At 35.9% G+C, this 14628-nt stretch overlaps 1 protein-coding gene across 2 annotated transcripts in view; it reads right to left on the bottom strand.

Moving 5' to 3' along the window:
* Positions 1-5397, bottom strand: part of LOC122022689 (1,4-alpha-glucan-branching enzyme 3, chloroplastic/amyloplastic-like) — a 56673-nt gene extending 51276 nt beyond the window's left edge. For both annotated transcript variants that reach the window (XR_006123061.1, XM_042580746.1), the window contains exons 1-4: positions 4845-5397; positions 4696-4767; positions 4539-4603; positions 2700-3374 (exon numbers count right to left, since the gene is read on the bottom strand). Coding sequence is in view for 1 of the 2 variants with exons in the window: in XM_042580746.1 (XP_042436680.1) it covers positions 2700-3374; positions 4539-4603; positions 4696-4767; positions 4845-5158 (1126 nt within the window). In the remaining variant the exon portion in view is untranslated. The remainder of the gene's footprint in view (positions 1-2699; positions 3375-4538; positions 4604-4695; positions 4768-4844) is intronic.
* Positions 5398-14628: the final 9231 nt, after the last annotated feature.

The raw sequence follows: 14628 nt of genomic DNA, 5'->3' as shown, positions 1-14628 counted from the left end.
ACAAGTGTCCAGACCAATACATGGGTGGCATGAACAAAATATCATGTGTTCATTCATAGTATGAAAAATCAAGCAACCAAGCCCAAATAATGTATAATAAAATCAGTATATAGTACCTCTAATAATAATTAGCTCTCTTGTGGTTTTTTTCTACCACTTTCAGCACTATATAAACCATCCTAGCCACTCTCCTCACTCAAATTCTCTCTTCTCTCAAGCTCATCTAATCTTTCTCAAAAACTTTAAATCTCTAAACTCAATTTCCCTTGTTTTCCCCCCAGCTTTAAAATAATCACCCAACGTCAACCTTTTGGTTGGTATTACGCTAGTGTATCATACAGGCATTCAGCACAGTGTGGTATATTGACCCATCGGTCGTTTGTCGTTGGCCTTTGTATTATCCTCCAATTTTGTTTCAAACATATTTTTTTATCTTTTGATATGATAAACTCAAATACGCATTATAATATCATTTTACATTATATAAAAGAATCCACTGTCCAGCACACTTGGAGCTGAACACTTCATACTAGTCATTTCCAACCATCCAATAACTAAAATTCTTCCAAAGTCAATTTGAATTTGAAATTCCAGAATTTTCCCACGGTATTGTTGCACCTGTGATTATGTCCTACCTTGTTAAAGAGTAGGAATAAGCGAATAGCCAATATTTTCCACTTGATATGTTTAATTAGCTCTTCTTCTTGGAATTTATGGATCAGCATGGCTGTAAAACCTATGTGTCATAGATCTGTCAAGTCCTCATATTATACAATTGAAGAATTCATTTAATCTACCTGGAGCTTTAGGCATCCTTCTCAAAAGTGGAACAGCTTAGCCATCGAAGTTGCATATGAAATCTCCAAGCAGCATTCTTAATTTAGGTCTTAAACCTTCTAATTTTACCCACTACTCACTTGAAGATTTATATACTTCCATTATACAATTGCATATGCAAAATCAAGTAATTATAAATATAGATGACGAATAAATTTAATATTTACTTGGACCAGAATTCACTAATATATGATTGTCATGCTTTCATTAGAACTATCACAAGCCAGAGGAAACATATGACCTTGCCTTATGGTTTCCACTGTGAAGAACAGTTTACAACTATGGTTCAGGTTGGCAACAGATGGAAGGGCATTTTGAGAAATATGTGCACGCCCTTTGGGTATTTGGTAAAGTTAGGTGCGCCCTTTGTTAAAATGTTGAAAAAATTATTACACAGATTCATTTGATTTATAATTAATAAATCAAGATTGAAAATAAATTTTGTATTAATTGATTGAGATGAATTGATATAGAAGAAAAACTAAATAAAATATCTAAATCACTTGTTATGTTTGGATCGAAGAACAAATACTCTTACAAATGTTTCTATATCTTCATTTACAGTACAATTATTTTTAGTTTAATATTTAATAAATGCATGTGTAATTTGAGGGATAACACATGACCTATAGAGGGGTATGAAGTGGAGACTGTTTTTATGTAGATTATGGTATTAAGCTGAATTTGCATTGGAATATCAATTTTTATATTTTATTTTAAAAATTAATATGTTTTTAGATAAATTTTATAATACAAATATGATAAGTTCAAATATTGTTTTATAATTTTTTAATTTAAACATTATTAAAGATAAATTTACTTTTTATTTGATTTGGTTTGCAATCAACCAAATCAAATTAAAACCAAATTTTATTTTGATTTGCTCTATCCTAATCTAATCGAATTTTTCTAGTAAAAACATAAATGCAATCTAATCTTTATTCAATAATTCCTTTTAATCAAAATAATAAACATATCTACAAAGGTTTAATTTTAAATATAATTTAAAATTATATTTGTTATTTTTTAATAGAATCCTTTTTATATAGTTAATTTTAATTAAATCTGATTTTCATAAAGATAGAGATAAATGAACATATACGTCAAATTGGTCAAAAAAGTATAGGGATCAAACATATCCAATATAAAATGAATCATTCCACAAATTATAACCAAACAAGGAATGAAATTAATTATTCTACTTTTCATTCTATTCCTCTCATTCTCATTCATATTCCAGTTCATTCTGCTCCTTGAAACCAAACACAGCCTAGTAATTTAGTAATTGGGGTGCCAATGATCACTAGTTGGTCAATTATCCTTATATGGTTACCAAATTATGAAAAATCCAAACAAATGAAACTCTTATATTCTAATTCTTTTCAAGAATATTTGTCTGGAAATTTGTATTTGAGAATCCCATATAATGTGGATGTTTATTTTCAATTTTTGGGTATTTATATAATAGTGAGCTTAAGGATATACCTTCATCCCAAGCAACAGACAAGCTTAACAACTAGGGCAAAGATCAGAAACATCTTAAGTTTTCACCTAGGAGAAAAATATTGTAGCGTCCGAAACCAATTATTTAATTAAGAGGATTTATTTGATTATTTCAGATTTAATTTTTTTATTTAAATAGATAAATTTAGCTAATGAATGGTCTTTGAACACATTTCTGACTTTGAAGCCAGTAAAGCTAGGACAGATTACTTTGCTAATGAATTATAATGCAATTCATAATTTTTAATTTGGATCGAAGTAGAATCATAATAAAAAGCAGTATGCTGCACAAAAGAAAATTAGTGTGAACTGAAAGAAAATAAGCAGAATGATCATCTTTAACAAACAAAGTTATATACCTGGCTGAACATATGTAGCCCAAGCTGGAACTCTTTCCAGTGCTCCCTCAGGAGTATTGAAGTAAACCCTATACTTACTTCCATGTGGAATTGCAGGAATGTATTTTTTCAGCCATGCTCTGCGCCCTTTACGCATTTCTACCCAGTAATCAAGAGGAGGCTTCTTTGCTTTAAATTTTGCTGTTGAGACTGGATCTCCTATAACACTGAAGACATCAAACTCGTTTCCCTTATCAATTACTTCAAATCGAGTATGATCGTTAGGACCAAAATTTGAGGCTTCTCTCCATTGATTGTATCGTGTTTCAGCATCTTGTAATTCACCTAATTCTTCTTCAGTCTGGGGGCTATTAGGGCCAAACATCTGCTCATACAACTTGGCAACCATCTCCATGCGTGATTTACGGGACCAAACCTCTCCAGGTTCCCAATAGTCATCGTTTATTTTCTTTAGCAATTCTTCAGCATTAATATTATTGTCACCTTTGTCATATTTATCTACATAATTATACTCTTGAAAATAATATTCTTCTGGTTCTTCACCATCCCTTAACTTATCTTCCAGAATGATAAACCAATAGCCAAAATCATCATGGCCCAAGTGTCCCTCTCTAGCACTGTTTTCTACCGGTGACCACCCATTGAAGTCACCAACAAGTGAACAATATCGAGCACCTAAGTAAATAAGCAATCAAAAAAGATTTAAAAATCCACAATTTTGGTTCCTTTTAAACAAATTATTAAGTCTCCAGTAACTCTAAGTAACAGGCAGACTAATGAAAACTAGAAGATACAGTTTTGAAGGAATGGTGCAAGAGAATTATCATATGGCAGCACATGTCTCAATAGAAAAGAGTATGACCTAAATCAAGTAATAAAAGATTCAAACAAAACAACAAATTTGTTGAGTTCAATAACAGATCTTTTATCTGAAATATTGAAGAAAGATCAACAGTTCACTAAATGGTATGGGCAGAAATAAGAATTAAGGTAAAAAAAAATATGAAACAAGTATTGAAATCAATGATTGATATGCAGTAATAGCATAATATGGACAGCAAAAGATGTGTCTGGACTCCAAAGGAAAGGAACAAAGGTGAAACAGAAATTCTGACTGAAACAGAAAACAAGTAGCAGAATAGACAAACAGGAAGGTAAGAAAATAACACCATAAACTTGAAGATAAACAACTAATGCAATTCTACTAGTGTAATGGTTGAAGGCAAGAAAATATCGACAACACCAAAAACTTAAAGGCAAATATTAAATGCAATTCTACCGTTGCAATAATCAGAGGCAAGAAAATATATAAATAACAACAAAGACTTATTACGTAGAAGTTAGACAACAAGTTGATTTGTACTCCCTAAGTGCCTATAAAAGACCAACTTGCGGATGTGTTTACAAAGGAACTTAATAGACACACGACTTTTCAATGATTATATCCAAGTTGAGAATGAATGATATATATTCACCAACTTAAAGGGAAGTGTTGGAAAGTTAACAACTATTTTAGGATAATTTCTAATTTTATAAGAAAAGATTAATCATGTAAATCCCTTGACATGGGGATCACAGAAAACCCTTCATATGGGGATCATGAAAATCCCTTGATCTAATTTAGGGATAAAATATTTTTAAGTTTATTATTTTATATTTTCTAATTTTTATACATAATCAATGTACAATGTATATATACTCATTATTATGCATAATGAAAAAGCAAGAAAGAATTTCATTCCACATTTCTTGTCAGTTAGCTTTAATTTTGCAAATGAGATTCATAAACTAGGATGCTGATCTTTGATAATGCAGAGGGAAAACCAGCAAATAGAATACCTGGAGCCCACTCCATGAAGTCCACACGGTGCTGTCTGTGCCTGTGCATGCCCAAGATCTCATACCTATCTCAACAAACAGTACAGAGGCATACTAACCCTCAGCTCCTTTTTCAAATCTAAAAATAGCATGAAGTACTTACTAGCATTGTACTTACCCAGAAGCCGAGTCTCTCATATCTATAAACCTAGAATACAAATCGAATCGGCGGTCCTTCAATGCCTTATATCTAACCGTAAAAGAACATAACGTGAGGAAAACAATTTCTGGGAGAAGTACAAAGTAGAGATGATAGTGACGGAGCACCGGTCTCGGAGGAACTGAGCAAAAGCGCGGTGAGAGATGCCAAATCTGGAGAGAAACCCAACGGGATCAATCTCGGGCTCCGACTTCCTGCTGCTGGAGCTGCGCGGCGGGTTCTTCTGTCGCCGTTGCACGGGAGACGACTTCTCCTCTGGAGACGAGCAGCATTTCCACGTTCGTGGAGGAGAGGAACCACTCCTTCCGACACCGCCGCGTCTGATGTTTACACCGAGAGGGGGCACAGCCGGGAAGGGCGCTGGGCGAGGGTTTAGAGGAAGGAAGGAAGGCGTCGACAAGATGAAGACTGAGGGGGGCATCGCTGCGGGGTAGGTTCGGAAGGTGTTAGGCGAGGGTCCGGGAACAATCGAGGTGCGCAGGAGAAACTACCACCGGGAGGCGACGGCCGTCGACCTCTTGTAACGGCAGAAGGATAAGCCAGAGGCTTAAGTGAAGGGGGGTTTATGAACAATTTCAGTTTGCTTCTCGATTTTTCTCGGATTGCAGTTCTCACTCCTAGAATATGCAAGCCAGGATAAAAATATTTCCCAAGACTCGATCGACAAATTTTTCAGTCGACCAATGACCTTGTCAAGTTGTCAACTTGAGGAGTTAATAAGACTTGATTTGTAAACAATTTTATCTAAATGAGTCGTCCATGGACATTGCATTTAATAGTCTAAAATTGATTAATTTTTAATGGATATAAAATATCTGATTAAATATATGATCTTTTTTATATAAAATATAAAAAAAATATTATATTAGGATAAAATATTCTCATAATTTATTCATTTATATTTTATCGTGAAATCGACGATAACAAATCATTTAGAGTGAGTGATTATATCATACAAAATGTTTATCTACTTAAAAAAATATGCAAGTATGCATTTGATACACTAATGACTAAAAAAAATACATTAACTTGAGAATTATTCTAAATTAGATTTACCATACACTAAATGAGTGATATATCTCAATTATATCATAAAGAATGTTTATCTACTTAAAAAAACATGCAAGTATGCATTTGATACATTAATGACTAAAAAAAAATATTAACTTGAGAATTATTCTAAATTAAATTTACCATACAGAAATTAATTCAATTGAATGACAGAATATATGATCTAAAGAGTAGATTTTGAATTATGAAAATAGTATCTTGTAAAATAAATATTATAAAAATAGTCTCTTGTAAAATAAATTATATATAGTAGATCATTCCCTTGAAATTGCATTAGCAAAAAAATTCATGGATAGGACGTGTTGGACGGTTTGCACTAACGGTTTAATTCGGGTTTTGATGAATAACAAGTAAGCTAAGTTAAGTTTTGTTGTGATCTAACCACTTGATTAAGTGTGTAGAAAATCCAGCTAGATTGACGGGCCGACCAGATAGCTGCTATGAAATCCAGCTCCGTCGACGAGTCGACCAGATAGTTGGTATAAAATACAGCTAGATCGATATGCCGATCAGATGGCTGATCGAAGTCTAGCTAGGTCAACAGACCAACCGGATAGCTGGCACGAAGTCTACACAGGTCAACGGGCTGACCGGATGTCTGGCAAACTGGTAAGTTAAGTCATTGGAGGAGAGCCACCAAGTGAAGACACGTCCAAGTTAAAGGGGCAGTAGGCGTCGATCCAATTTAGGTCCATTTGGGATCCTTAAGCTGAGACTTTGACTAATTCATGATCCTGGAAGAATAGGAACTAATTACTACTCTATATTGTTAAATTGTCCTAATACTTATTTTACAGGATATTTTAGACTGACATTATTTTGCAGGGCAAAAAGAAGAAAATTACCTTCAGATGAATAGTGTCTGAAGGCGCCTTCACTGCTTGAAGGTGTCTTCGTACTATTCATAGAAGACGTCGTCCATAGCTATGGAAGGCGCCTTCCACGGGATAAACTTTTGGCATCGCAGTGGATAAGTGTCGGGTTGGTCGGGATCAAACTTGCCTCATTGGAGACGCCTTCCGCCTTCCATGGCTATGGAAGGTGCCTTCCATGCATTTTATAAGGCTGTCTCAAGAAGACATTGAATAACAACTACTATACGAGCTACTACGCATTCTTTTGAAGTTCTGATTGCTCCAAGCTCCTGTTATAACTCTACTGCAAAGCTGCTGCGCCCGACGACTGCTCCGAGGATTTTCGATCGCAGCTGGCAGACCGACATCGACACAAGTGCTCTCACTTCAGTCTTTAAAAGTGTCGGTATTTTTTAATTAATTACTGCAAAATGACAAGTGTAGTGTGTTGCACTTATTCAATTTTCTTTATACTCAATTTCTTCTTCTGGAGGTACCGGAAGAGGTTTTTAGTGGATTACCCATCAGTAGGTTCACGTGACCTGGATCTTGGAGTAGGGGTCGCCGAAGGCTCTGAACCAAGTAAAATCATCCGTGTTTTTCTTGTGTTCTTTATTTTCATTCTCTTTTTTCGCTGTGTTCGTATACTTTGATTTCAAAATGACAAAATGAATTTTTAAAACCACGTGATCCCCCCCCCCCCTCACGCGCATCTCGATCCAACAAGTGGTATCAGAGCAGGTTTTGCTCTGATTTGGTGCAACCACCAATCAAGCCGGGGGAATTGCAATTTTTTGTTCTATATGAATTGGTAAAACTTTACCTATTCAGATAATTATTTTCGTTCGATTTTAGTTTGGATTGGTGCAACACCTCTCAAATTTTGCTATATTTTTTATATCTTAAACACTGTTAATCCAAGACCAAGTCTTGATATGATACCTCGTTTTAGTTTTTCTTTCTACAACTGTGAAATGACACAACTTAAAGGGTACAACACCGTTCGTCCTCCCCTATTCAACGGTGACGACTTCCCTTACTGGAAGAAGCGGATGGAGGTGTACCTGAAGACCAACTTCAACTAGTGGTTCAGCATCACTAGAGGCTACAAAGCTCCCGTCGACAACGCCAGAATTCCAATGGACCCGGAACATTAGAATCTGGAAATGAAGAAAAAGGCGCAGATCGACTTCAAATCTCTCAACACAATTCAGTATGGGCTAACAAAAGAAGAGATGAACTGCATCGGCAAACACGAAAACACAAAGGAACTTTGGGACAAACTCATAAAACTACACGAGAGAACCAACGACGCTAAGATAACAAAGAGAGATTTATTTTTAAATAAATTGTTTAATGTTAAAATGCAAGAAGGTGAATTGTCAGTCAGCTACACGCGAGGATAAAGGACATCCTCAACGAACTCCACACAATCAGCCACTAATTAGAGAATCGTGATCTGATAAGGTATGTCTTAAATGCATTTCCTTGAAATGCACTATGGGCATCCATCGTGGATGCCTATAAGATTTCGAGAAACTTGTCAAAATTAAAACTAGATGAATTATTCTGTGAACTAGAACTGCACGAACAGACTAACGCCAAATCCGAGAAAGGTCTTGCTCTTATTGCAGGGTCATCAAAAGATAAGTCCAAATCCAAACCAGAACTAAAAGTTAAGTTTGACCCAGACTCAGATGATGAAGAACACCTGGTGAACCTGGTAAGAAAAATGTTCACCAGGAGAAAGAAGAACTTCACCAACAAGGACTTGCAGAAGATCAACTCCACCTCCAACTCTAACAGCAAGAATGTGACCTGTTTTGGATGCAACAAGAAGGGGCAATACAAGATCGACTACCCGAATCTGAAAAAGAAGAAGACTCTTAAAGCGACATGGGACGAATTGTCAGGGGAAGATATAGACAATGAAGAACCGAAGCACTCCAACTACCTCGCACTGATGGCGTACTAACCAGAATTAGAAAGTGAATCAGAAGACAGGTCCGAACCCGAATCAAGCCACGAGTCCGCACTCGTTTCCGAAGGTTCCAACAAGGTATATTTTAGTTTAAATAAAAAAGTTCTTTAAAATCATTGCATGCTTAAATAGGAAATTAACTACTTATGAAAATCAAATAAACGAACTAACAAAAGAAAATAATAAAATTAATGAACAATTAAAACTGAATTCAACAACTGAACCAATTTAAACTGAAATCCCAACTCAAGTTGCAAAACTTGAGGAGGATAATTTCATATTGAAAAATAAAATAGTTAAACTAAAGGAATTACTTGAAAAATTCACAACTAGATTCAATTATCTTAACATGATACTTGGATTACAAAGAGCTGTGTACAATAAGTCCGGACTCGGATATAAGCCCAGCTCAACCAACAAATCCTTTATATCTTTAGTTAACCAAAATAAAAATCAAAGTAAACCTTGGGTTCTGAAAGTATATCTAACCACATAAGTAGGACTCAATTAATATTATATACCTAAAGATAAAATTTATTATATAAATCATCACCCTTAAACTCTAAGTTAAATCTTCAAAAATAAATACAAAACAAAAGAAAAACCTTAAGTTATTCAAACCTAACTTAAACAAATATAATATAAAAAAAAATTATAATCAAGTATACTATAATTATAAAAGTAATCGATATAAACTCAAAACTTAAACTCAAAATGTTCAATAATTCAGGAGAAGACTCCAAATTAGTTGACACCTCTAAAATAATAACTTACCCGGTAGGGTAATTAAGACTAGCTAAAACAGGGACAACTGTTTAACTTGACAAAAGTACTGGTAAAATTTTGGATGATAGTAGGTTAGGGAAACTATGTCTATGCATGTCTAGGAAGATATGGCTTCGACCTGGTGCATTTGGCTTAGTGGAACTAACTGAAACTACCTCTTACGAATCCTAACTAGTTAGACTAAAGTTTTGTATTAAGTTCAGTAGATAAGACTATTTGGAAAACCTCGAAGACATGGTTACTCTAATGATGTCTAAGTGACTCACCATATCCCAGAAATGTATTCAAAGAATGTCTATTTGTTAAGCCTAAAGCTAAACTTGAATCTAACACAAAGTTAAACCCAACCCTAAAATTGAACTTAATTTATCTCACAAAATCATAGGATTCCCTGATTGAAAATATATATATAGTAAGATGACTAAAAAATTTTAAATAAAAATGATAATTTTAAAATTAAATTAAAAATTTTAAATTGAACTTAAAATTTAAAATTAAACTTAAAATTTAAAATTAAATTAAAAAAAATAAACTTAGAATTTAAAATAAAATTAAAAATTTAAAAAAATTAAAAATTAAACTTAAAATTAAAATTAAAAATTTTAAAAGTAAAATTAAAAGTAAGATCAAATCTAAATTAATATTAACTACTATCTATTGTAGAAAATCAAGTGAATATTGGACAGTGGTTGCTCCAAACACATGACAGGGATCACACCAAGTTCACTCAAGTAACATACAAAAGCTTAGGAATAGTTGTCTTTGCAAACAACAGTAAACTCAAGGTAACTGAGATAGGTAATATTGAACTTAAAACTGATTTTATTGTTAAGAAATTATTACTTGTTGAAAATCTCAAATACAACCTTCTTAGCATTGGTCAATTGTGTGATTCTCGATATAATGTTAGGTTCCTATTGTTGGGACCGAAAAGTAGCTAGAGGGGGGGGGGGGGTGAATAGCTCGTCGCGTGCTTCGTGGTTGACGTTGCTTGTTTCTTTGAAGATGTGCAGCGGAAATACAAGAAACAAAAACATACAACGCTAACACTTGGGATTTTACTTGGTATCCACCTCACAAGAGGTGACTAGTCCAAGGATCCACGCACATACACACACCTCCACTATGAAACACTCCTTTTCGGTAACTACCGAAGGCGGAGAAGCCCTACAAGACTCTCAATACAAGAAGAAAGGAAAGGGAAACAAAATACAAGCGCAAAACTTACAATGAGTACAGAAAACCCTAACCCTAGCTTCTCTTCTTGGCTTTGATCCGCCTCTTGACTTGGAAACCTCCAAGATCCTTCAAGAACTGGCGATCTGAGCTTTGAGAGCGCTGTGGAGGAGCTGGCGAGAGATCTGAAATGAATTGGTGAAGAGATGCTGAAGGAGACGCCCGCCTGCAGCTCAAATACGACGCAACGGTCGGATCCCTATCGATTCGAAAACTCCCAATCGATCGGGGAGGCTTTGGATCGATCCACGGATCGATCCAGAGCACCTCTGTGCTCTGGAAAAACACCTGGATCGATCCACGCATCGATCCAGCGCTTATCGCGCGAAGCAGTAGCGTCCCAATCGATTCACTAATCGATTGGGACCTCTGGATCGATCCACTGATCGATCCAGAGGCTTTCTGTGCGCTGGGAAAAGCCTGGATCGATCCACTTATCGATCCAGCTCTTGGTTTTTTGCCCAAAACCAAGTCCGAAGTCTCTCAAACCAACATCCGGTCCACCTTGACCTGTTGGTACATCCTGCCTAGCATTTGGTCACTCCCTTGACCTGCCAGGACTCCCCATCAAGTGTCCGGTCAATCCCTTTGACCTACTTGGACTTTTCTCCTCTTGCCAAGTATCCGGTCAATTCCTTTGACCTACTTGGACTTTCCTTCATCATGCCAAGTATCCGGTCACTCTCTTGACCTACTTGGACTTTCACCTGATGTCTGGTCAACCTTGACCCATCTGGATTTTCCCTTGTACCTGGCTTCACTCGCCAGGACTTCCAATCTGCCTAGCTTCACTCACTAGGACTTCTTTTCTGCCTGGCTTCACTCACCAGGACTTCTCTTCTGCTTGGCTTCACTCACCAGGACTTTCACCTAGCTTCACTCACTAGGATTTCTCTTCTGCCTGGCTTCACTCACCAGGACTTTCACCTAACTTCACTCACTAGGATTTTCACTTCTGCCTGGCTTCACTCACCAGGTCTTTCACCTGGCTTCACTCACCAGGATTTTCTCCTGCCTAGCTTCACTCACTAGGTCTTTCACCTGGCTTCACTTACCAGGATTTTCAATCCGCCTAACATCCCAATTAGGACTTCACATTCAAGTATCTGGTCAATCCTTGACCTACTTGACTCTTCTTCAATCCACCTTGTATTGTCAAACATCAAAACCCAAACCAAGCCTCAAGCTTGGTCAACCAGGTCAACCTTGACCTAAGAGATGTTGCACCAACAATCTCCCCCTTTTTGATGTTTGACAATACCACATGTAAGTTAGGCTAATCCCATAGCCTAAACCTTCTTCATGCCACTAGGTAATGGAAGCATAAGTTAAGCTATTCATTCTCCCCCTAAGAGGGCAACTCCCTCTTAGATAATGAAGGCTTAACTTACCCCATTTCAAAAGTCCTTTCATTCTCCCCATATTGGCACACATCAAACCATGCCCCATTCCTGGGCACACATCAACAAATCCACTTGTTGAAAACTCTCCCCCTGAAGAGTTGCTCATCGTTGTTCACAACTTCACTCGGTGTGATCAACACGACAATGAAAGTCTCATACCCTTCATTATCATTAACCCTACATTCTCCCATTAATGTAGTCAAATGCCCATCCTAGAGTATTTTTAACTTAAACCACTTGAACAATGAGGATATCCAATCCCCATTAAAGTTCAAACGCTCAACTTTGAGCATTTTCTGAAAAGAAGGTTAACCACCTTCCAAGGTTCATGAAAAAAATAGTGTTTATGTCTTTAAAAAGTCTCTCCCCCTAAAGACATGATGGTAACTTCTGTCATTGCACCAATAATGACTTGGAATCCCTAAACCTTTAGGAAACCCAAATTCTGAAGTTGTGAGGTTCAAATCTTCAAAACTTTGAAACAAACCTCAACCTAACTTCAATATAGTATTTCTTAACCAATCCATCCTTGTTTTCAACATGAAAACTCCCTTTTTATGTATACAAATGTATTTTGAGAGGTTTGAAATGGTTACCTAGACTAACATAGGTTCAAAATGCTGAAATAAGGCATTCCCAGCCAAAATCAGCAACTTGGATCGATTGGAGTTGGGTTCCAATCGATTGAACCTTGTTGAATCGATCCACTGATCGATTCAGGATGTGTAGATCGATCGGCTGATCGATCCAGCGAGCTTCTGCTTGCTAGAATTGCCTTCTGAATCGATCCACTGATCAATTCAGGAACTCCAATCGATTCATGGATCGATCGGAGCTCTGATAGTTGCTGAATTTCAAATTCAGCCAACTTCAGAAATCCCTAGAAAATTCTACAAAAATCCAAAAATCATGAAATTTCGTGTAGACATTATTTAGGGCATACTTTATCATGGAAAAATAGTTTTCTATGAAAATACATCATATTTTCAAAGATTGACACATGCTTGAAAACTTGCTAAAACCATTAGCGTTTTCTTCAAATTTGTGTCTAACTATTCAATGATGATTACTGTCAAAAGCTAGCCGTCACCAAGGTTTTCCAAAAGCATTTTAAAATAATTTCCAAAACCAATATCCCATCACATTCCTTGGGCTTAATGCACATGACTTGTACATTAGCTTTCCCAATGATGGGAAAACACATAACTATGTGTTTTGATGAACCTAAAACTCAAAAGAATGCACTAAATCAACATCTTGAGTTTTGTTCATCTTCCTAACATCTCACTTATACCTAATGTGCACTAAAACACATACAAGTCACCTTATAGTCCTTGTGAGATGTGAGATTTTGGTTTTGCCCTATTATAGGGATCATGCATATATATCTAGGCATTTTAGAGATATTAGACATCCACCTAGGATGTCACTTGTTAATAAGTATTGTTAAATGTCATTTGTCCTTAATTACAAGGAATTAAGCTTAATGCATGAATATGTTATGACATACATCAAAAGGAAATAATTTTTCAAAAGAAAATATCCTATAACTACATGATGTATGAATGTCATGACATGATATTTTTAGATTTTTCATAATAAAACATGAATGCAAAATTAGACATGATGTCATGACATATGATGGGCAAACAATCATGGCAAGGTTTAGCATAAATAAAATATACCTAGATTGTCTATCTAAGTATCTTTAACCACTTAGCTATCGCCACTTGTTTTAACTTAAAACATTAAACCTAGATTGCCCTAAATGCTTCAAAGAAGTGTCAAAACCTAAATTGACATTTCTATTTCTCTTGATTTGTTTATACCACTTAAAAATTAAGCATATCCTCAAATGTTGGCATATTCCATTTTTCCTCAAGAGTAAACACATAAATCAAAGCCCGGATTGCCTTAAATTTCTAAGAGAATACCAAAATCCCAACTTGGTATTTCTCTAGGTTTTCCCAATTTATGCCATTAAAGATAAAATCAATTTTTCCACCATTAGGCACATTTTACTCTTTCAAAGAGTAAATAATAATTCCATTTCATTTTCAAAGGTTAACAAAAACCTTGAAAATGCTCCTTGAGTGTCAATTTCCTCAAAGTTGGGTTAACTACCCTTCTAATCGGAGTTGACACTCTCTAACCCATCTATGGGGTAGAGAAGATGCTCCTAGGAACCCAACACCTATTGGTGCTCCTTGGATGCTCTAGGTACTCACTAGGGATAACTTCCCTAGATACCTTCCTAGTGACCTTGTTGGGCTTCTTAGAAGCCTTGGTCACATTTTCTAGGTCAACTCTAGGGATAGCCTCCCTTGTGACCTTGTTAGTGACTTTCTTAGACTTCTTAGAAGTCTTAGTCACTTTGGTTGCAAAGATACTTCTAGGGATATCTTCCCTTGTATTTTTAGCTTGCCCACTAGACTTAGGGCTTGTTCCATAACTATATGGAACCCTATGATAACTAGACACATCATTTTTAGCTTTGGGTTTGTATCCCAAACCACTATGGCCATTGGATGACTTTTGTACCCCTAAACCTAGGTTATGC

This window comes from Zingiber officinale, chromosome 9B (genome assembly GCF_018446385.1).
Source record: "Zingiber officinale cultivar Zhangliang chromosome 9B, Zo_v1.1, whole genome shotgun sequence".
Lineage (NCBI taxonomy): Eukaryota > Viridiplantae > Streptophyta > Magnoliopsida > Zingiberales > Zingiberaceae > Zingiber > Zingiber officinale.
This window is presented reverse-complemented; position numbering and strand designations above follow the sequence as displayed.